Source organism: Nilaparvata lugens, chromosome 11 (genome assembly GCF_014356525.2).
Source record: "Nilaparvata lugens isolate BPH chromosome 11, ASM1435652v1, whole genome shotgun sequence".
Taxonomy (NCBI): domain Eukaryota; kingdom Metazoa; phylum Arthropoda; class Insecta; order Hemiptera; family Delphacidae; genus Nilaparvata; species Nilaparvata lugens.
This window is the reverse complement of record NC_052514.1, coordinates 23166994-23191096: the sequence shown is the minus strand read 5'-3', so window position 1 is coordinate 23191096 and position 24103 is coordinate 23166994. Positions and strand designations below refer to the sequence as shown.

Below are 24103 nucleotides of genomic sequence, written 5' to 3'. Positions count from 1 at the left end.
CTCTCTGGCTAACTTATTCCATACCCTGCTATGTCTTCTTGTCCTCATCCACCGAATCATTTTCATCTTTTTTTTTTTTGTTATTTCTATTAAAACTAGTCACTAGGACTAACCATTAATTTTGTTCTGTTATTTCTTATCCTAAATTAATTTTTTATTGCTAAAGTCTTCCAGTGAAGCCTACAGTTCCAATCTATAATTTCACTACTTTAAATTATTCCCACTACACTTTTATTCAATATACTTTAATCACTCCACTAGCATTACACCAACTCGAAGGGCTTTGTTCTCTTCAACCTCCTAGTGAGTTCAGTGTTGTCTAGTAGTTGGATGACTTCGGTGTTGTCGTGTTGATGAAGACGTGACTCATGATGGGCTGCCAATTGTCTTATCTCACAGGTCACATAGGGGATGTGCAGATCTCGGTGCAAATCGCTGTTCCTTATGTACCAGGGCGCATTCACTATGTTCCGCAGTACTTTGTTTTGGAATGTTTGAATCTGACTGATGTTAGATGTTCTAGAGCAGCCCCAAAGCTGACTTCCATACGTCCAGACAGGTTTTAGAATTTGTTTGTAAATCAATAACTTGTTGTCCAATGAGAGTTGTGATTGACGGCCCAATAGCCAATAGATTTTACTGTATTTGAGTCCTAGCTCGCTCCTTTTCATCTTGATATGCTCTTTCCATTTCAACTTGGCATCAAGAGTCATTCCAAGGTATTTTGCTGTGTTGCTGTGTGGTACTACATTCCCATTCAGATTTATTCGAATCAGGTCATTGATAATTTTGTTTGTGAAGTTGATATGAATAGACTTCATCTCATTTAATCGAATTCTCCATTTTTTGGTCCAGTCACTGAATCTGTTGCTAGCATTCTGTAGTTTTGTGGCTGCTTCTTGTACTGTTTCCCCTTCTGCCAGTATTGCAGTATCATCAGCAAAAGTAGCTATTGTCACTGCATCCAATTCAGGAAGATCGCTTGTGTACAGCACATAAAGAACTGGTCCAAGAACACTACCCTGTGGAACTCCAGCCCTTATTTCCTTCAATTCGGAGACGTCGTCACCTTGTTTTACTCTGAATAATCTGTTGTTGATGTATGATTTTAAAAGTTTACAAGTTGAGTGGGGAGAATTTTATGAAGTTTAATGATCAGTCCTTCATGCCACACTTTGTCAAATGCCTGTGCCACATCAAGGAAGATTGCTGAACATATCGATTTTTTCTCTAATGACTTCTCTATTACATTGGTGATTCTATGTACTTGGTCCAGGGTTAAGTGCTTCTGCCTGAACCAAATTGATAGGTTGGTATCAGATTCCTGCTACTTATGATGGGAGTCAATCTCTTCATTAGCAATTTCTCAAAAAGCTTTGAAATTACAGGTAGAAGAGATATTGGCGGTATGATTTTTGCTTCTTGAGGTTCCTTCTCCTATCAGAGGTTGAAACTCATCACAGTGATTCTCACTTTTGATTACTATAAAATGGTAACTACGAGGTGGCCAGAGGTGTATATCCATGGAATGCACAATAATTTGAGTTGTCACATCATTCATTTATTTATCAATACAGGAATACAGGTACAAATAATTATATGATATGATCGAGATAGGAGAACAGGCTCAGCTTGATACTCCTTTTTTTATAAATCAAATCTTCCAACAAATATAATGTTATTTTCAAACTTCCATGAATACAAACCCAATATCCGTTTGAGAATCATATGAACTGAGAAGTGAAATATGTGTGAAATTGAATAAAGAATAATATCTAACTCAATAACCATTCCACTCTTCATCAATCTTCAGTCAACTCGACTTTGTAAAGTGAAAGTTGAAAATTCACTAAAGTTTGACTGAACTATGACTAAACGTAGTTTACAAAACATTGATTGTGGTGAACTAGTGGGCCTACTCGTCTGTTCAACACACTCGCTAACTAACTCACTAAGTGACAGCTAGTTCTAAACAACTTGGTCTTGTTTTGGCAATCAATGATTTCTTTGTCAAGCTCTAAACATGTTCATTTATAAAGAAAATGAACTGATATTCGATTTCATTCGATCTGGTTTCAATTTGATTTCAATAAAAAAATTACTCTTTTAATAAGCATAGGCTTCTCTATCTATCAGAAAATCATAGCTCTTGTTAAACATGCTTCCTTCTTTCTTGTGTGCTCGTGATAGAGGCAATTTCCACATATTTTCCTAGGAGATTCCTTCTTATTTTGTTCATAATATTCAGATTAGCAGGAGAGCATAATCAGAACTGATTGCTCCACATTACAAAAATAAATGTGAGTTTACGTTGCTTACAGAATTGTACCAACATTTCATTCATGATGGGACTCTTTACTTTCATATGAATTAATGATTCAATCTCTGAAGTTTCCATTATCAGTCCTATCCTATGCTCCTCAGCTCCCCATTTGGCAAAATACATTTTTTTGTTAAATTCCGTAGAGCCATATTACTTCTAAATACACATCGAGAGGATGATTTGAAACGAACAGTTGAAAATAATATATCCAATTGTCACTAGACAATATTAATCCTGATTATAAATTGAATGAATAAATGAATGGGGATGATATGAAAAATCACAGTTATTTCCAAGTTCAGTTTGTGAATATCAAAGGGTTGATTAACATCCGATGTTCGAAATCAATACCATAAATACCTAAACTACTATAATTATATCCTTTAGAAATAGTATAGGTCTACTATCTTGTCTTTACTACCATATAATTTGTAATCTTTAATCAAGAACATCTGAAAAAAGAGTCTTATCTTTTACTATTTTTCAGTCTTTTACTGTGCCCTATCATTCAATTATATATAGGCTCGGCATTGCTATCTCTCAATATTCTCCTCTGCAACTTCCTTCTTCATACTTCCTTTCTGTTATTTTCTTCCTTCCTTCTTTATCCTTTAATTTTACTTCAGCCATTACTCACGCTCTACCTTCTCTCTGGCTAACTTATTCCATACCCTGCTATGTCTTCTTGTCCTCATCCACCGAATCATTTTCATCTGATGCACTTTATTCTCAATCCTTCTGTATGGAATGAGCCTAGAATGACACTCATGTACAGCTGGCCTTACCACTCACTTGTTATCACTCTCTTTCAGAAATAACACCACTCATTCTCTTCGAATTTGGGCATATACAGAAAAGGAAAGATACCTTTCCACAATATTTCAAATGCTATACTTTTAAGTAATAAAGATAGGCTAATTAGTTGCCTCATCTGTAGGATTTCTGAAAAGTATATCTGAAATTGAAAAAAAACTCAAACTATTTGTGAAAACTGTGAACACTGATTATATTTCTATGTATTGTCAATTCCAATTTTTTGGTTTCATAATGTCAATATGGGTTCAACAAATTTTAATCAAGATATTTTCACAGGCCCTGGATGGCAAAACATGGCGGAGAGAGGTGCCGGTAACCGTGATGACAAGCACCACAAACATGGACGACACGACAGTAACAACTCAAGCGACGACATCAGGCCAAGAGCTGGCCACCGACCAACAGTACCTGGGCGACTGCTCCGAGGACAAAACATGCACCGAGATGACAACCCCGGGGCCCACGTTCAGGCCATACTCGCAGGAAGAGCTCGACAAGTTCCTGCAGAAGGCGTCAGCCACGGGAGTGCAGCACACTAGTCCACGAACGGGCGACAACCTTGAGGAAACCGACCAACCAACAAACAAGTTGGCCAACCTGTATATAGAGGACGAGGCGGTCAATGTGCTGGAAACAACTCCAGAGCCAGGAACATTGTCATCAGGCCACGACAAATCCAAATCCTGGAATCTGGTCAGTTCCCAGACACACAAACACCCATACGATGACAGGAATGGATGGGTATCCTTGGAACCCATACCATGGTCGCTGAGTCAGATACAAAAATGGGAACCAAACCCACACACTCGTCCACAAATCCCCTCCTGGTCATCCGCCTCTTCATCTTCATCCTCCTCCTCCTCTCATCAACATTCTCCAGGCTGGTCTTCTTCATCGTCTTCAAGGCCTCCCCAAGGCGAGTACGGGAAGCCTTCATGGGTGAAACCAACCTACGACTATCGGCCACAAGAGTCCTATCATAAACCTTCTAGCTGGAGTCAGGCCTCCCCCAAACCCACGCAGCATGGACCTCCCCCTGGGTGGGGGGGTGCCAGTGGTGACATCATCACCGATGGACATCCAGGTTATTTCCCATCCGAGAAACCTGGATACCAGGAACAGGGCTCATCTGCAAGTTTTCATCGACCACAGGTGATTTGTCAAATTGAATCACATCACATTATTAATTTCATTGATGGTACATTTATATTATTGAAATAAACTATCATTTTGAAACATTCTAAAATTCTTCAACTAGAGTGTGGATGTTTTATAATCTTTGATCAATAGCCTAATTCATGCAGTCAACAGGAATATTGATCTTTGTATGTATTTGCATGTTTGAGTCTTATAAATTGAAACTTATCAATTATTCAAGCTGGTAAACTGGAATCGGCTTTGAGACCTAGGAACCTAGGAACAATAGCTGACCCTTTCCAACAACCTGTTGCCCTGTCCAACGTAGAAAATAAACTTGGACCCATCACAGACCTTGAAGCCACTGAATCTTATTAATTCGAAGTATGCTCTGTGAAGTAGGCCTACCTACTCTCTGAGATGAGTTTTGAGATTGAAATTTAATAATAAAACAATACAATTAATTATTGGATGGATGAATAATTATCCAAGAAAATTCACTGACATACTGTATAACTTATATTACTTTCTATAAAAAATACCGTACATAATAATTTTATCGAGTATCAATCAGTCTTTGGATGGAGTAGGTCAATTTCCTCATTCACATGCAATACTAACATCATTTTAAGGCTACTGTCATCGATTTATGTAATCAATAAACAGCCATCTGTGTGAATATTATTGTAGATTAATTACTTTAAAGGTTCCAGATAATATGCAGGATTTCCCACAAAAAAGTTTAACAGCTGAAAACCAAAGATTCTCTAAGAAATTTTCAACTATGTCCAATAAAATGTTATTTCATCGACCTAACTTTTCAAAATAAATAGATTTTTCAATATTTTTTAAAAACGTCAATAACTAGAAAATTATAATGTCAATATCTAATTCTAAGGATAAAGTTTGAAAGAGGAAGAATTTTGAATAAGATTCTTATACTATTGTAACATTAAATGATTGAACAGTGGTATCCATCATTTGTAATAAATGATTGATGACCTGTTTTGTAAAAGTAATTATTTAATCGAACATGTTCAAAAATCTTTAAGGAAGGAATTGAAACAAGTGATGACTCATGTGGACTAGCAATCAGTTCAAACATCTCGACTTACCCCTCGAATGAAACAACTAATTGAGCAAACATAGAGAGATCAATCATTTCAATTAACACATTAAAAACCTTTGAAAAAAGGGGGCGATCCACAAGTTCCCAGACGGGAACACTGTAAAATTGTTGTTGCGTAGCATTTGATGGTAGAGCAAAAGCAGTTGGTTTTTTTTTAATTATAAACTAAATGTTTTTTTTGGAATTTGAAAGGAAAACATTTTTATTAGGAGTCAGATTTATTTTATTGAAATGAAGAAATTTCTGTGTCAATTAATACGATTTCTTATATATTTTGGTTTTATATAATTAGTTATGCTGCATCTATTTTAATACAAAACAATTAAGAAAGGTTATGAATTCTTGAGAATTAATTAAATTTGAAAAATTGAAATAAACTCGTTCTCAATAATGATTTTACAAAACTAATCAGAATTGTGTTGGACCATTTTATTATTGTGTTTTGTATTTAAACAAGTTATATGACAGTTCAAAAAACATGACCCAAGACATGATTAATTTGGAATTTCTGAAAAATAAAACACTATAGAAAAATAAATTGAAATTGGAACGATACCGTTATACAGTTGATGTCCATCCTAAGTTGCCATGGTCTGAATGGAAAACCAGGTGATGTCCAGCCACGAGTCAGCTCGGTCTGTTTATGGAGGTAGGCGATGGAAAAGTGTGTGAAATTATTCAGAAGAAAAGTGGAAAGCTTTTTCCACTAGCTGGCTGGAGGGGAGACTAGAATGCTAGCCCCACTTCTACCTCTCCTCAGCGTCTTTACTCTGTCAGCCAAAACTGTCTGATCAGCTTTTAGTTTTTAAAGTTGAAAAAAATTATTTCTCTTCTTGAAGAAGAAACTGATGTTTGGGGTTTTGTCAAACCTTCTGGTTCATGACAATATGTTTCTTTATTAAACGTTTTTAAACTTTTTATGAGCGCTCAAAGTTGAAAAAAGTACATTCGTTGAGTTCAAAGCCAAATTTCAAACCGTTTGAACGCTTATAAAAAAGTAAATTCGTATGGATTTTGTTGGTGGGGAGTCCCTTGCGGGAAGGTCCTACCGCCTGAATAGCCTGAATATATAATTTAAACCGTCAATGGGCCTTACGACTGTCATACTTCAGCCAGGACCGACAGTTTAACGTGCCCATCTGATAACAGGGGAGTGAACGCTTTTAAAAAACTAAAAACGTCCAAACTAACTAAGGAAAAATATATAAATGAATCTTATTAGAAATTTATTCCCCTTTCCAACCATATATCCTAAGAATTACATTTTGCCTGATAATTTCTAGTTATTGACGTTTTTCAAAATACTCATGATAAGTTAATGATTGTTGGTAGATTGGTTGAAGTACAATAGATCATTTATTGATATGGTGTTTTTCAAACTATTTTGTGTGACAAAAAGGTGATCTACAAAGACCAGTACAATGGGCCTCAAAGCAACAGCGCACCCAGCGACGGGGACGGCCGGTGGGTCCTCCTCTCCAGTACGAAAGGGTATTCCTTCCCGCAACGCCAGCGCAGCACAGGCAGACGTGCCATGAGACCAGAAGAGAACGAAGGAAGCGCCCTGTTTCAGAGTGTCCCGCTCAAACAGCGTAGCTCCGGAAGGCGCGCCTTGAGGCTTGAAGCGCCTGAAGAGAACGAAGGAGACGCCACCTTCCAGAGTGTTCCACTCAAACCTGCACTGAAATCAAGGCGCACTGTGAGGTTGACAGTGCTGCCACCTCTGGAGGGTTCTGCCAACACCACAACCTCGCACGGAGGTTTGTTGGAGGTTGAGAAGACCAGCGAAACGGTTGAGGAGTCGCAACGGGCCTATGCTGCTCGTATGCTCAGGTTGCAGGCACAAGAAGCCGAAGGTCAAACCAAGGTATGTATCCAATTTAACTCAACCTTACCATATGCAAGAGTAATCTGCAAGAGCCAACTCTTGAAAAATTTTCAAATGATGTTTATATTTTATGTGAAAAATGAATTCTATGGTGAATAATCTGTTGGGAAGATTTTTTTATTATGAGAGTCATCTTTTTCAACCTCCGGTTGGCCATAAATGGAAGACATATGCATATAGAAGAATACTTTTATCACCAAAAGGCACTTACACTCATGATTTTTATTCTGCAACATAATTGCCGTGAAGGTTGAGGCATTTTTCATTCATACCAGTGGTCCGTGGGTTGGACAAACCTCTCTTCATGAAATGCTCCCGCCAAATGAGTTTAAGAGCTTCTCGTTAGTTTGGAAACTCTGCCCTCAAAGTCATTTATTGTGTTTGGGGATAAGTTTCCTCAAGTTAATTTTTTGTTAGTTTGATGCTGCCTGGGAATGACAAGCTGTTCTGTGAAAGTCGCCCTCTATTGCTTGTATGTGTATTGTGATAATATGAAATTGTGGGTTGAAAAAATGACAATCATACTTTGAGATAGATTATGCATTGAAGGGTTGATCAAAGTTTGGGAGGGAACCATCAGTTTCGGGCTTAGTCCGCAGTCGTCTCTCACCCTCGATCATTGTATATGATTTATACATGTATTATTAGTTGAGATAAATAAATAAATGAATGGCGCACCTCTCTTAAATTGTAGGTGTGTTTGATTTAAAAAATATTTCGAGAACTGTTCAACCGGACAGCTCAGACTGTTGATCAGTCCCTTCTCATTGTCAATCCAAGTGTTGCTTTAGTAATTAACTGATCAAGCTATGATAATCAATAGCATATTCCTTCAAATTCACATTTATTTAACCACACCTAACGCAGACAATATACGGTGAAAGATATTGAAAGATAGTGGAAGATATAACTTACTACAGTAAGTTATACAGAACAAAGGAAACGCTTTTTCCCAGCTTTTCCTTTGGAAAATCGTTACTCGGATTCTTTTATAAAATTTCTACTAGATGATCGTCCAATGGATAATTTCTCACGAATGACACTAGATAACATCTCTACAAGAGTTCAGGAATATAATCCAATCCTCTAAACAATCGCTGCATTAATTCAACTATGGCACTTCCCTACCATTCAAAATCTTTATTTCATTTGCCAAAGTACCTTGGCAGTTCGTGCAGGAAATTTTAGACCTTGATGTACGATCAACTTGTTCTCTCTCTTATGACTCTTCTCAACTATCTTACTCTCTTACTTTTTGAGTCTCTTTACAACTATTCTCTTATGAACATCAGCCATCTGGGTCTTTGAAAATATTTTTAATTAACCATAAAAATTCAACTGGTAAACAAATACAATTACGCTGTTGTTTATACCTGGATTGTATTTGCATATAAATATGGATTACTCTAATACTATTCTATAGTTTATATTTATCTATAGTAATATTATTTCATAGTTCCTCCATGGCGATAAGCTTCGTGTCATTCATCATTGGAATAACTATTTATATCAGTTATCTGTCTTTCTTAAATTATATTGATGATTTATAGTCATAGCTTAATTGGAACTTCAACACCATTTGCTCTCTTTCTTAGGAGCCTGAGCAAGTGAGACCTAAACCAGAAAAGCGTCAAACAAGTAACACAACCAGCTCCCAGAGAAACCTGCGAGCCGAGCGGCGCCTAGGCACAACGATGCGGGTAGTGCCGGCCAGTCGCGTCCAGTCTCCGAGCCACGCCCGAAACAACGCCGTTCTGGCCGCAGTCGGCGCCGGGATGATCCCGGCCACGGTCGCCATGCTACTGCCCATGGTGCTGGGACGCAAGCGGCGGAAGCGGGACACGGAGACTCACTACGAGCCCGTGCCGCTCACAGTAGTCGAGAGTCCGCACCGGCGTCGGAGAAAACCAATCAAGAAAATCATCGTCAGGAAGAAGCCAACTGAAGTCGTCTACTACTAGAAAAGTTCATCATTTTTGTGCAAAACTATGTGGAGTGGAATAGGCTAACGTTTTAAATCTCTGATAACTCTGGAAATGATCATATAAATCTTGGATTGTCAAATGACCAAAGTATTGTACGGTGCCCTAATAAGAATGCAAGCACCGTAGTTGAGTTTGCAACACAATGTGAAGTGAAAGAAAATTCAAAAGTTCTGATAGCTCTGAAAACGATCATATTATCTTGGATTGTAAAAGTTCACAAGCATTACGGTACTCTAAAAAGAAATGAAAGCTTCGTAGTGGAGCTTGAAAGACAACGTGAATTGGAATTAAGTGTTGCAACTGCTCTGAGAACTTTATAGTTGAGTTGTTATCAGGTAATTTATTACTTCAGTGCCAAATTTGGTCGTATAAAGGTGCATTTCCGAGGTACTATGATGCTCTCAATCATTCAAGGTAAAATATATTTCCTCAAAAGTCAGAAAACCTTGGCTTCATGGAGTAAAAAGTGTATAGAATGTTGTCTATTTTATTGTTTTATAACCTTAAGTTGTCCATTGAATCATTCTATTAACTTTCAATGTGTTTTGAAACATTTATTTGGTGTAGTCCAATATATTTTTCTGAAAACTTAGTAGTCTACAGTACTAATACAGAACGGTAATACATTTATTATTATAAACTCTTTTCCTATCACATAAATTTTTGTTTAGTATATAGCCCTACACAAATCATTTTAATATTCTCACAATCTTTGTACATTAATTCAAAAGAGAAATGCTGTGATCAGTGATTGAGTTATCAACTTAGATACATTAATGATAGAATTGATAGATTGAAATGCTCCGGTATATATTTCAGATGAAAAATGCAAAAGAAAAGTAGACCCAGGCTATTACTCACATTGAATATGCATTGATGAAAATAATGTGGGTTTATTTGAAGAGTTGACGGCTGCCATTGATATTTAAAAAAAACGTTTTTGCTAAAAACAATATCTGACCATTCAAACTAATATTCAAAAAAATCTCATCTATTAGGATTACTTTAATAATTCTACAAACGTATTTTTTATTAGATTATAAGCTCATGAGTGCTATGTGTGATAGAACATTTTGTTCACAAATTTATATTAGCCTGAATTGTATATTAGCGCTAATATGTATGAGAAAAAAATGTCATCATGTATAAATTATGCACATTGTTATTATTACGCAGATTGCTTTTGTCAAGCTCCCAAATCATGAATAATTACACTATGAAAATTATTATAGAATTAATGGAATAGGCTAACAAAATGGTATTTGAGTACAAATAACTTGTACTGAGGTAATCACCGTATACGCGAGAAAAAAATGGAATCATAACATTTATGATGCAATACAATAAAAAACTACAATAAGTAATGGACATAACTCTTATGATAATCATGAAGTGATAAATCGAGAGAAAATAATCTGTTTTGCAGTTATTGATTATTGGTCTCATATTTTTTTCAAAAATATAAGTTACACTTTCATGAGAGTTTATTATAAATATTATTATAAGGAGTTGAATGTTTGAGAATATATATTATATTTTGACTAATTTTTAAGATTGTATAAAAATATATACAGTATTTATTTTTCATTGAAATGCCTTTTTCATCGTTTTTTTAAAATTCATACTATTCCTCTACCCAACACCAGAATATCAATCTATCCATCACTACGATCATGATCTTCTCTACAAATAGTTTGTTGTTCAAAAATATATTTGATTTGTTATTCACTCTTGTCTGATATATGTCTATTCAATTTTTTCCATATTATCATGAATGATAAAACACAACTTCTGAAGGATCTTCAAATAGCACAACAGACAACACGAACTGTTGTCGCGATTACTGGAAGCCTAAATATTAAAATAATAATATTGGTTTGACAAATGAGCTTTCTTATGAATTCTATTCGACGATTCCTAATCCCAAGGGAGAGATAGTTTGAAGATTTCTCCATCCGAACCTACGAAAATAGTAGAGGCTTCCCAGACTGAAGCGAAAGAGGCTTTCCAGGGAAAGCTGAAAGCACCGGAAGACAAATTCTTCAGTATTAACAAAAACATTTATCAGCGGCATGGCTTGAAAATTCTGTAAAAAATTGAATATCACTAATTTAAGGTGATGATCACGATAATTAGATCTAAATAAAAATAAATGGAAAGAATTTGAAATTTACCTTGAAAAAGCTGTAAAAGTGCCTGACAACGTTGCCTGGAGTAAGATGTAAGGACTACGCACAGCGGCAACAATGGTGTATGTCTCAGAACATTACTTGCAGAAGGCTGTAAGTGCCTGGCTAGAAATACTATCATACATTTTTATACTCTCTCCACTCTTTTCATTAACTTGAAAAGTTAATATAACTTGAAATTTGACTCATTTTAATAAACTACACACATTTCTAAACACCCCGCAGCTCTGTTCAGGATAGTAACGGGGTAAACAAATAAAAAGTCCTTACTCCTAAGAGGGTGGAGGTGGTTTGAAAGTACCATATTTTGGTTTTTTGCGTATATCGGTAATTATAACAATATGCGTCTTTCGGTAATTTTTGTCGAACACAAAATTGAATCTTACAAAGTAGCCTACACGTTTTTTAACATTTTTTCATATCTCTCATAGTTTTGTAGGTAGGGTATGAGCTCTCGAAGGTGTCACATTTTGAAGAAAAACCCTTCCGGCTCAGATTTTTTAACTTTTTGGCTTTATAGGTAACTTTTTAATGATTGATTGAAAAAATCCGTGCTAATCATTTTAGCTCATAGAGCATCATATTCTTCTCAATTTCGTGTATTATTTCATTATTTTACGCATCTTCCTACGATTGTTGCAACCGTTATAGTGTTGAGTGTAATATCTTCAGTTTAACAACAATAGATCAATTGACAGCGGAATTTGGATGGAATGTTTGGAGTACATTATTTGACTTCGCTGCTTTGTTTGGACTACTTAGAAGGTAAACATATCAAAAGTCCTCATCCCTACCCCTTGTGCTTAAGGGATGAGGGTCGTTTAAAAGTTGCGTTTTTCATGTCTGTCTTACACGCATGTAAGCTTCGAAACAATGCATTTCAGCGACATGACTGACTGAGCAAAAATGAAGCTAGATAAATTTCCTACAAGTTTTGTTTAGTAGAGTTTTGTGACATCTCTTTTAATTTTCGACGAACTAAACTAGACATCCTAGGCACTTACAGCTCTTTCCAGAACACTGGCAATGGACCTAGGAGCCTATTCCACAGAAAAAGCTTTTTTGAATTTATTGGACTCTCAGCCTTTTCCATTTAGGCCTACATGCTACATAGATAACCGTATGCTTTTTTATAGTAGATTATGTTGATATAAATCCGTTATGGGAATTACACTTTGAAAAAAATGTTTTGATGAATTTGAAAATATCTCATACGGTAGGCCTACACTATAATAAAATGTTCTACCTCTACCTTCCACCGACGAATAATGCAATCTTCTCTCTATGCTTCTACGGTGCAGAAATAGTATATTTCGCACCTAGGGTCGAAAATGTACGTTTTCCGGCTCGAGATCGCGGTTTTCAAGTTCGAGACGAAGTCGAGAACTTGAAGCGTTCGAGAGCCGGAAAAACATTTTTACCCGTGTTGCGAACGCTATTTTTCGCCACACCAAAAAAAAAAAACTTCCCAATATTTATAAGAAATTGAAAAATTAATAAAATTCAAACAGCCTATTTTGATAGTTTGAATCTTGGTTATGACAACTTTTACTGTCAATTAATTTCAATATTACTAATTAATAGTTTACAATAGTGACCATATTTTTATACTATTAATATTTCGAATAATTGTTTGAATTTTTATAGCTCGCGCTTTGCGCCCGGTGCAATATCTCATGTATAGATGGATGAATAGAATTTTCATTACTATTTTGAAATAATGTGATGAAAAAATTAATATAATTGCATATTTCAAAGTTTTGTCTCAAAATATATCTAAAAAATTGATTGAAATTTAAATTATGGTAACTAATATAAAAAATAGCTAATAAAAGTCGAAATTCATCGACAAAAAAAAATGTCATTGACCGAGATTCGAACCTAGATCGTGTTTGTTATTCACGCTCTGTTCTGAGCTTTGGAGTTCTGTTGTATTACGCCTTTACGCTCTCGGCTATTGCATATTGTTGAATGTGGAGGCCTGACTGATAACTCTTAGCATACACGTTATACTGTAAACTAGACTTCTAAAAAAGTTTACTTCACTCCTAAAAAGCGTACAACCTTTGACTATAGAAAGAAGGTTGTTCTTTCTATAGAAGAAGGTTCTTTCTATAGTCAAAGGTACAACAGACTTTGGCTCATGACTTATATTATTAAAATTAATATTATTATCTGTTTCACAATAAAATTTTCACTCTGAATTAAGTCAGGTAACGTATGTAGGCTACTAGTGTATAGCGGCATATTAATTTGAAGCCGGTTTGCCAGCATTTTCACAACAAAATATTGCTCTGAAATCATAGAGAAAACATTCGAAGATTCAATCTTGAGTGGGCCTAATGTTTTCTCTATATGGTTCAATATTAAAGAAAAATTATCTAAAAGTTTTAATAATGAATTACGGAAAAATTACTAGGAATTTTTTAGTCAAGGCTGAGTTTCACCAGTAGGCTTACCTTAAACTTCAGATCTCTGCTGTATTTTCTTGTTATTATAGTTGATTGTATTGCATGAAGAAGTGGAATTCGATAATAAAAAAGAAACAATTATTACTCTACCTCACTTTTAAATACTTGCGATACGTACCTTTCTGACAATGGACAATGCAGCCATTGTATTCATTGTTTGATATCAAAATCACAATAATAAATATTAAATTATTAAACAGTAATTTATAAAATATATTATAGACATAATACCGCGATTCACGGTACATAATTATATAGATTATTACAGTCGTTATGAGATTATCTCTCTATGATTTTTGTGAGATCGGACACGATCAGCTGTTATTCAAGGTCATTTTACAGCCCTAGGGCCGTAAAGTTTTACCGGCCTGGTCGGAAAACAATCACTTTCGGCCTCCATATGACGCACGTAAACGAGCTCATTACATCCAAGTGTGGCGAAAAAGATTTTTCCTCCACCTAATGTCTACAGTACTTACTTTACTCCCTGAAACATAATACTAGTAGTTCTGCGAACAGTAGACCTTGCGCAGTTATAAACCACAGCCTCCTCTTATACTGTACATCGGCGTAAATCCTGTCTGTATGTCGTGTCGGCGAGATATCGGTGTGAAAACAGCTAAAAACGGCTTTTGGGGTTTGAGTATGAAAAATGCTATTAAAAGCTTATTTCCTTCAAGACATAGCCTACTGGCAACAAGTCAGCCCGAGTTAAAGCAGAGAAAGGTCGAGAGAAGAAAATACTATGTTTTTTATTTTTTCAAAATACTAGATTTTTATGGAAATATTGGCGTTTGAAGGAGACTCCTTTTCCTTTTGTATTATCCTTAAAATGCAAATATTAAAAAAACCTTATATATACGTTGACGAGAAATTCAAAAAGGAACATATACCTGTCAAATTTGATTGAAATCTATTGCTGAGTTTCGCTGTAAATGCGGAACATATAAAAATAAATATAAACATAAAGAGAAATGCAAACCGTCGACTTGAATCTAGACCTCACTTCGCTCGGTCAACTAAAGTTTAACTTTTTGTCCTCGGGACTAAAAAACAGAAAAACTCTCTAGGGAGTAAAAGTAGCACCATTCAAATAATATGGAAAGCATCTCTATTTTGGAAACTTACATTGGTAATAGCACGGAATAAGCATACGTAGTGCTTCTTTCCTCTGTGGTAATAGGTTGGAAGGACGAAGCTCAGATGAGGAAACATAAATAGAGCTGTCGTCTGTCATTGAGCCAACTGAATTCAATACCTCAACCAAAAATGCGATCAACTCATGAGATATAATATGTTAGTATGATATTACATACTTAATATTAGTAGACGATAAAAATGAATACATATTTCAAAATATTTCATCCTATTCAAAATACCAGCTAACAAATATTTCACATATGCGATAATTGTTACAACTTTTGCCAATATATAGCGCAATCGGCAGTGCCAGCCGACCGTTTTTTAGTTTTTACATTAATTTTAGGTTTTTTTGTAAAAGAAAACATTGTCACCAATAACGTGAGTTATTAAAAATCATTTGAGTTTCTATGAATGTGGTAGAGGAAAAATCTTGTGTACATCACGAGTGAATATGCTTTTTCTCTCTCAGGAAAATTAAACTCTCCCCTCAGTGAGATAGAGCAGTATTTTTCACTCTAATATACAAATAACTATTTCCTTACAAAATTATATGTTCATTAAAAATGAAAGTTGGTTTCAGTGAAGTAGACATTCAAAGACTTGCTTCACTTTCACAGTTTCTATCATAAACGTTTATTATTATTTATCAAGAAAATACAATTTAGCCTATGAACAGAGATGTTGTGATATGCAGAACAGAGATGCAGATATATATCCATATTAAGGTGGAATAAGAAAGATTTTTGTGAACTAAGGTGAAAATTATGTGGAACTGACAAAATATTTTTCAATTCACCTTGATTTCATTTTTTATTCGGTTCTACAATCTAATCATTCGTGGCATGAGAGATTCACACACATTTATCAATAAATAGTTTTTAATTTATCAATAATTGTAACATTTTCATTTTACAATAAGATCATTGTCATGTTACATCATACTACATTATTATTTATAAACATTTTAAAGGAGAGTGATAGTCATGTACAATCAACATTGAATAGAACATTTGAACGATCAAAATTAACAGTCACTTGCTTCTGATTCAACAATGTAACAATTTCCAATACGTCTTAGACAATAATTTAATTGGAAAAATTTCAATGAATATGAGGAGAAAAATGAATAGCTATTTTCTAAATACTAACAAAATACCATCGTCTCGTTCTTATTGATTTTATGAGAAATATAAAGTATGAGGTTAGTGATTGTAAGAGATGGGTACCGGAACAGGTTATTCAAAAAGCCTTATCCTTGAAGTGAAGATGATTATAATAACAAGTTGATGTAGAGAGGTCATTGTAATAATATATAAATATAAAAAATGGAATTGGTTTTACAATGATACTTGATAATGCTTTGCCATTATGAAATTATGGAGACATAACAGAATCTACGAATTTGTTAGTAGAGTAATGGAAAATAATTATTTGTTATTTAAATAATAAGAGATTTTGAGAATAATGAGTATAAGTTCATGAGTTGAAGAATTTATCATTTTTATGATTATTATTTACAGAATCGGATTTAATCAATTAGAATGAGGCTTTAATAAAAATGTCATGCTTGAAGATTTAAGAGCTTGCTATTTAAATAGGAATGATGGTATATATGGTATTGTTCCTTGTAACTCATTGTGATTAATCAAACAACAGTTGATAATTCCTGTAATGCACTTGTTATATTGATATGGAGCGGATTAATGCAGTATAAATTGATCCAAATTATTAGAAGATTGTGCGACTAGAATGATTAAGAGCTCTTTTCCTCTAATCAAATACTTGAATAAATTGGGAGAAAATATCTTAAAGAAATAATTTCTCATATTATCAATATTATTGATTTAGAATAGTGAGTTTTAATGGATAACTAAATAAATAAATAAGTGGGTTAGAATATAGATACTTGAATACGTGGAACAATACTTAAAATAATAATGACTTACACCATACTGTATTACTAATACATCTAATAATGACTGGAATGATAGTCTAACAATGTATAAAAACACTTAATCATACAACATATAATTACTTATAAGTGAATTTCTCTTTTTTATCTATATTTTTATATTAACGTGCATTTTACTCCATCTTCACAATATTTATTGACCTACAAGGTAAGAGCGTCATTCTTCTCAATTCTTGCACTCACAACATTCACACGGTTCACATTAAAATCTTTACAATACACATTCATATACTAACAGATCACAGTTCAGGTGTGGTAGATACAAAAACTGGCACTCATACATGCAGAAATAATACACATCTTAACACAATATTCACAGTTTGATACTGCATGGAAAATTATCAGAAGAATGAGTAGGTAGTGAATTATTACTCTTGAATGTATTATATTTAAAATTGGAATATATTTAAAGTTTCAAGTTGAGTTTATAGGAGATTTCTGCATGAAGGATATATTATGGGTTGGAAGGATGTGACAATATTATTATCAATTAATAAATTGTTTCATCAGCTCTACTCAATTAAATACTAGTTTGGAAGTTCATTCTTGAAAGTAAACTAGGCTATTCGAAGTCATGAACAGCAGTCACATTACTGAATATTGAATAAGTATTTTCAATAATAAAATACAATCAAGTCGATGAAATCAATAACCAATAAGACAAATGTTCATTCACGAGTTCTGCAAGAGATTCAAAATAGCTTGAAGTGATAATTCCTTTAAATGGACAAATTAATTATTTCGATTGACAATCGATTGTCACACTTCTTAAAATTGTGATTGGATAGAATTATATGATTGAATGAAGAATGACATCTTACAAACTATCATCATAGAAAAATAGAACGACAAACTCATGAATGAATCTCTTACTTTAATATTGTATTGTAAATTCACCCCTTTATGAACTCGACAAGCATTTATTTCCATAGTGGTACTGATGGACTGAATAACAGGGGAAGATAATATACAATATGGAAGATTGGAAAGAGTGACCTTTCACTATAAATTATTGAACAATATCAACTCTATTAACAATATTTTCTCGATTGTCATCAGAGTTAGAAAAAATAAACACCAACAATATATCCTAAGGATGGTAAAATATGAATATTATAAACTGTGTAAAGACTATTGCTTTTGAAATATCCAGAAACTAATATATACGGTAACAACAATAATGTAACAGCATTTCGTGAGTTTCACATTCATACTTTTTACAATTTTTTACTTTTAATAGAAATTATGAATTCGTTTGGAAAATTGTGTTTGAAAAAAAATGATGAAGCTTTATTATAATTATTAAATTAAAAAAATGGCAAGTTATGAACTCTACAGAGAACCTCTTAATGGGGATAATCAACAATATAGCTACATTACTATGAATTGAACAGCATCTGGTTTGTTTTTTATGATAACAGCAATAGCTGTTCTAAGAGGAAAAATGGAGTTTGAGGTTGAGAAACTCCCATACTTTAACAGTATTCAATATTTCATATCCCTTGTATCGCCTGATAATAATCAAACGATTTATAGTTTATAGAATAATCATAATAGTTATATTCTGGATACTGCGTTGCGGCCTATAACTTACACTATTTATTATATTGCAAAGAGTATAAAAATGTGCATATTCCTAATAAAGTCCTCCAATTAATAACCTTGACTGTGGATTTTTTTGCAATATTGCTAGTCTATATGAAACTTGACATTTTACTATATTTACTAGTATAATAATATATAGAGTCACTACCTAGTGACTATAATCCTGACTAAAACAACCAAATTATTACCGTATTGATTATTCATGAATGATGGTGATATATCTTTTTACTATCCGAAAAAATCAATGAACATGTACGACTGTATAGGCTTACATACTTTGAAATCACTTATTACCCTATTTTTGAGTAAAATCGCCATCCTAGGAAAAATGAAATTGAATAGATTGGAATAAAAAATACCAAAATCTCATTCAATCCACCTAAATAGAAAATACACTGACATATTATATTTGTTCACCTCAAACAACCTCAGTTGTAGTATGAAATTGAATAATAAGCATAATTTAATAGAATAAGCACAAATAATAATATTATTATAAAATAAGATGGGCCATCTCAGACTACAGTAGCCTACAACTGAGAAATTATTTGCATTTTTTCTAGAAAGATACTCATTCTTCAGTAGGTATCTGAGAAATAGTGAATGCCAATGTCCAATACATTGTCAATACGGTATTTTTTGGTAACTTTGGAAAAAATAATATAGTAACTTGATTACTAAACACGAAAAAACTAATTTCCAACAACATAAGGTACCTTAACGAATAAATAATTTATTTACAAACTTCCATTCTCACATTCACTCTCGCACAACAACCACACTTAAATCCTAATTAGGTACATTAAATATTATTGCACTGAAAAATTAGACCTAGTGTTACAGGAATGGTTATTCTCAATAGTGTATAAACAGGTTGATTGAGTTTAATGATTGTTTCAAGAGATCACATTATGGCATTCACTGCGTTGCTAGCAGCTAAGTTCCTAGAAGTTATTAACGTTCCTCACTAATCACCACTCGATAGATCTGAAACAAGAACAAAAACATTTTTTGAAAAATTTCACTCCAAAAATTGAGAAGGGAAATGATGGATTCTAACCACCCGGGAAGCATTCCTATCTTTTCCGATATCAAACTAATTTTATATTCTACACAATAAAATTCATGTTATAATAAATTATATCATTATCTAGATTGGCATATTTTCAAGGAAGACTCAATTTTTGGAATAAGATTTTTAGTTAGATGCACACTATTGAACTGACCTGATATTTCTCCAGCAACTTCTTCAAGCGGGGACGGACAATCGTCGTTTTCTGAGGAGTCTCTTCTACTTGACCGAGAATTCTGTTTTGATAGTGACTGTAAACAAATTAAAAAAAATCATTCTCTAAAATAAGAAATGTATGCGTTGTTTGTTTCAGTATATTTTCATCCAATCGATCAATGAGTTGGCAATATTTAAAATATTTATTTCAAATTATATAGAGTTGAATACTTTCTTTTATGTTGATGCTTTAGAGTAGAAGGCTTCTAGCAACAAATATTATATTTCTTATTATTTAATAATACAAGGAAGATTAAAACCTGTCATCCTGCCTGCAGCTCCCACATTTTTAGAGTAGACTGAATACTACAATAAAAATAATATTTTGTGAAACTATAGCCCACTACAACACAGCTGTAGTAGGATATTTTTCACAAATTATTTCTCTAGACTCATTTCTCTGATTTCGTCTTCTTCCTCCTTTCCTTCCAAATTTCTCAAATATTTCATTTCATATATTCTTTCATTTTTCATCTGTTTTCCTTTTTTCTTATTCCTCCCATATATTCCCATTTACCCATCATTCAGGCTGCATTCTATGATAATATATCAAAATATAAATGTTGTGAGCTTTAACAATAAAGAAGCAATAACAGAAGACTGGTTCCTACCAAATAGCTTAATATAACTCAATTCATTTGTCAATGGATAACAAGTAGGTGTTTCAAATTGAAAAACAATTTATTAATTTTTACTTCCTGAATCTTACACTGCCGTTATATGGAATAGAACAAAACATTGAATAAGTTTTTTATTAAATAAGATGAAAAGAGAAAATATAAAGCATTTTCGCACCTGGAATGTGCGTCTACTCCTTGGTGGTGATTTCTTGTTCCATAAAGCTTCTAGCTGATCGAAATGTTGCGATTGAACCAAGGCGGCATGCTCCGGTCCCATACACTGTAGTTAAACCAAACAAATTTCACATCAATCATTTTATTGCGATGTTAAACATTTTTTTATCATTCAGCTGAAAAATCTGAATCGATGTATCAAGTAATCGAGAAAGGATCACAAAAACAATATAGGCTCGAGAAAGAATCACAAAAACAATATAGGCTTGGTCTTCTTAATTGTTATCCCTCTGTATTTTCTTGGTGTTTTCAAACACTTCAAATTATGAATAAACAATGTATAGCTTTAAAATAGTATATCGATTTGTATTTAAAGAGTAAGTGTTGGATGGTTGCAAAACCTTATCATTATTCAGCAAACCAATGAGACAAGAAAAGAATATTCAAATTTTGTCATCTATTTTTACTTACTTTTGTACGAATATAACTCAATTGAATAAAAGTACATACATAATTACAGAGTTCAACTTGATCTTATGTGAACTAACAATCAGCTCATCTAACCATGGTAGCTTTTAAAACTATTTTAATTATAATTGGGATTTTTAAACACTCAAATCATATGAAGCTAGCCTACTTTCTGGCTAATGAGTTAACATATCTGGTAACACGATTTTTCATCTCTAAGGATTAAAACTTATGAGTATTTTGCATGTATTATATTTCCAAAGGCTAAGTTTAGTGTATCTGTGATAATAATTCAAGTTGATAATATATATGTTATTGTAATAATATGACTTATCTGTAATGACCTAGCCTAATGTACTTAATGTATTTTTTTGGCTGAAATAAATCATTGAATCATTGAATCACGATACTCTTATGATGTACCTCTAATATTATAACTTAATTGTAGATAAGCTTATTCCAATATCAAAAGCAACTTCAGACCCAGACCTAATAGTTTTCACACTGGATTTTCTCCCACTACTATATTGCTTATAGCCTGATAGTGCCAGTTAATCAAGCCTGTATAGAAGTTATATAAATGTAGTCTGGAGTATATGTACAGTGATGAAACATGGATAGAATAGAATTTAATGGAATATAATAAGTTATAAAACATGGATTATAGATATACAATGAAATGGTATAAATCAATTTTATAAAAAGAACTAGATTATTCATGTAATACCTACAGTATAGAACTTCAACTATCCGAATTAATTGGGACCGGATCCCATTCGATTAAATATTCGTATAATTGGAGTATTCATTGAATCTATGCATTCAAAGGATACACTCACCATCCTAATTCATTTTTGATTCAAAAGTACCTACATAATTAAGACAATTTAAAAAAAACCTAGGTTATATCCAAGTGTATCCCTCTTTGTTGAATTTAATTTAATGACAATGAGGCAACTTTATTTCAAGAGACTTCTCAAAAATATTGTTAAAAACAAAGATACATTTATCAGAACTGATAAACTGTTTTATAACTTAAGACCTGACACATCTTTGAAATATATTATTCACGATTCAAGGTTTAGCTTTATAAGAAGACATATTATGTATATGAGCACTAGATTTATAAATATTTTACCATTTGATTTTGAATTAAAAGTCCAAGCTAGAATGACGATTGATACATTAAGGAGAGGTTCTTTTTTTCACTGGGAGCGGAATGGTGGTGATATCAATTTGATTTGTTTTTTGTTTTGTTTTTTTTCATTCGATTTTGTTTTTCATCATTTTTAAGCTAAATGCATATTTACTCGTTTATTATTTTTAGTTGATACTTTTATATTCGCATTTAATATTGTAAATGTGCAGAAATAATTTATGAGTATTTATAATTACAGTATAAATTAATTAAATACTTCATTTATTCAATTTATTCTGATTATTATACATTGACTCATAGGAAAAGGCACAACAGGCTTAAAATAAACTGTCCTAACTATTTAATAACAAAAAAGTGATGAACTGTCCCTTTTCAAATGTATACAACAGTACAAATCGAAATGTGGTTTATGCCACTATCGCTTACCTGTGAGCCAAGATCTTTGTTGGCTGGTATTTTCGATATTTCCTCCATGCTTGCCGACACTGAGAAGCGGCGTCTGAGTCTCTCATCGACCTGAGTCATCATGATTGATGACGTCAGATGGCCGTACTTCTTCTGCCACGTGTACGTGTCCAATGAAACTTCTTTCTTCAGCAGTCGTTTCATTGGCCGTTTTGGACCAGAAGGTCTCAAGTCTGAAAACATTATCAGCACTCGTGTCAATTTTAATGATTTTTCCATTCCTATATTGTCACCTGGTCATATGGGACATATATATGAATCATATAATTATCTCATATTGATCAGGATTTTAGAGTTTTAATTTAGAAAAGTTTAATGAACAATGTTTTTGTCTTTGAACAGTTTTTGTCATCGACAGAAAGATTGTTTATTTCATTTGTTATCAAAATTATTGTAGCTTCTCTTTTGTTTTTGATAACAAACGTGCTCGCTTGTGCGACTGATATAAATATGTATTTGAAATGGCTTCATGTTTGGCATTGACTGAGTATATTAATACCCAAAATTTTACTTGTGGGTGTGAGCTCGTTCGATAGGACTGTGAGTAAAGTCCGGCTGTTCTGGTGAAGGGGATAGATTTTGTTCTTGTTTTATAATACAGTTTTCCTGTCACAGTTCGGGCAGTTTAAAGAGAATTGTATTATTGAATAGGAAGGGATCTGAACCCACTTCATTAGATCAGTTTTTTTTATTATTTTTAATTAATAATTAACGTCGCGTTTCAACCAGTGGATGCCAAATTGGGAAGCCATTATCATAAAGGTAGGTGACTACTGAGTCATTGTTTTAAATTTTCCATAACCACAACAAAATGAATCTTCACTAGCAGCAAGCGAGTAGCCCTTGAAATTTCATCTGTTTATTATTATTTCGTTATTTTCTAATTATAATTCTAATTTTGTACAAATAATTTATTGTTTTGTTTTAATTATCAAAAACCTGTACGATCATTTCTTGTTTTTCATTTTCCCACCCTTACATACTCGGTGAAGGCACATAGTGCTTACAATATGATGTGTCACTTAATTACTGCTAGTAAAGCAATCAATGTATTTGTAGTATAATCAAATCTTCAAATCTATTTTGTTTCGTAACACTTTTTTTGAATTAATAAACACTATAAGAGAAACATAATACTACATCTTATATAAACAGTGACCATCTTTTCCTCAAAAAAAATAAAATAAAATAATCATAATTCATCTACAGGATACCGTGTTGCTCCAGACTTTTTTCTGAAATTCTGGATTATCGTTTGTTCAGATGAATAT

At 33.3% G+C, this 24103-nt stretch overlaps 2 protein-coding genes across 4 annotated transcripts in view; one reads left to right on the top strand and one right to left on the bottom strand.

Annotated features, from left to right (window-relative positions):
- LOC111055705 overlaps window positions 1–10151 on the top strand; it is a 44214-nt gene extending 34063 nt beyond the window's left edge. For all 3 annotated transcript variants that reach the window (XM_039437905.1, XM_022342971.2, XM_039437904.1), the window contains 3 exons: window positions 3416–4291; window positions 6805–7272; window positions 8889–10151. In XM_039437905.1, coding sequence (XP_039293839.1) covers window positions 3416–4291; window positions 6805–7272; window positions 8889–9254 — 1710 coding nt within the window. In that variant the 3' untranslated portion in view covers window positions 9255–10151. The remainder of the gene's footprint in view (window positions 1–3415; window positions 4292–6804; window positions 7273–8888) is intronic.
- Window positions 10152–15941: 5790 nt separating this feature from the next.
- The window catches only part of LOC111055704 (NACHT domain- and WD repeat-containing protein 1), a 47587-nt gene continuing 39425 nt past the window's right edge, over window positions 15942–24103 (bottom strand). Inside the window, exons 22-25 of the mRNA XM_039437903.1 lie at window positions 22794–23005; window positions 20742–20846; window positions 19885–19981; window positions 15942–19645 (exon numbers count right to left, since the gene is read on the bottom strand). Of these exons, the coding sequence (XP_039293837.1) occupies window positions 19626–19645; window positions 19885–19981; window positions 20742–20846; window positions 22794–23005 (434 nt within the window). The 3' untranslated portion in view covers window positions 15942–19625. The remainder of the gene's footprint in view (window positions 19646–19884; window positions 19982–20741; window positions 20847–22793; window positions 23006–24103) is intronic.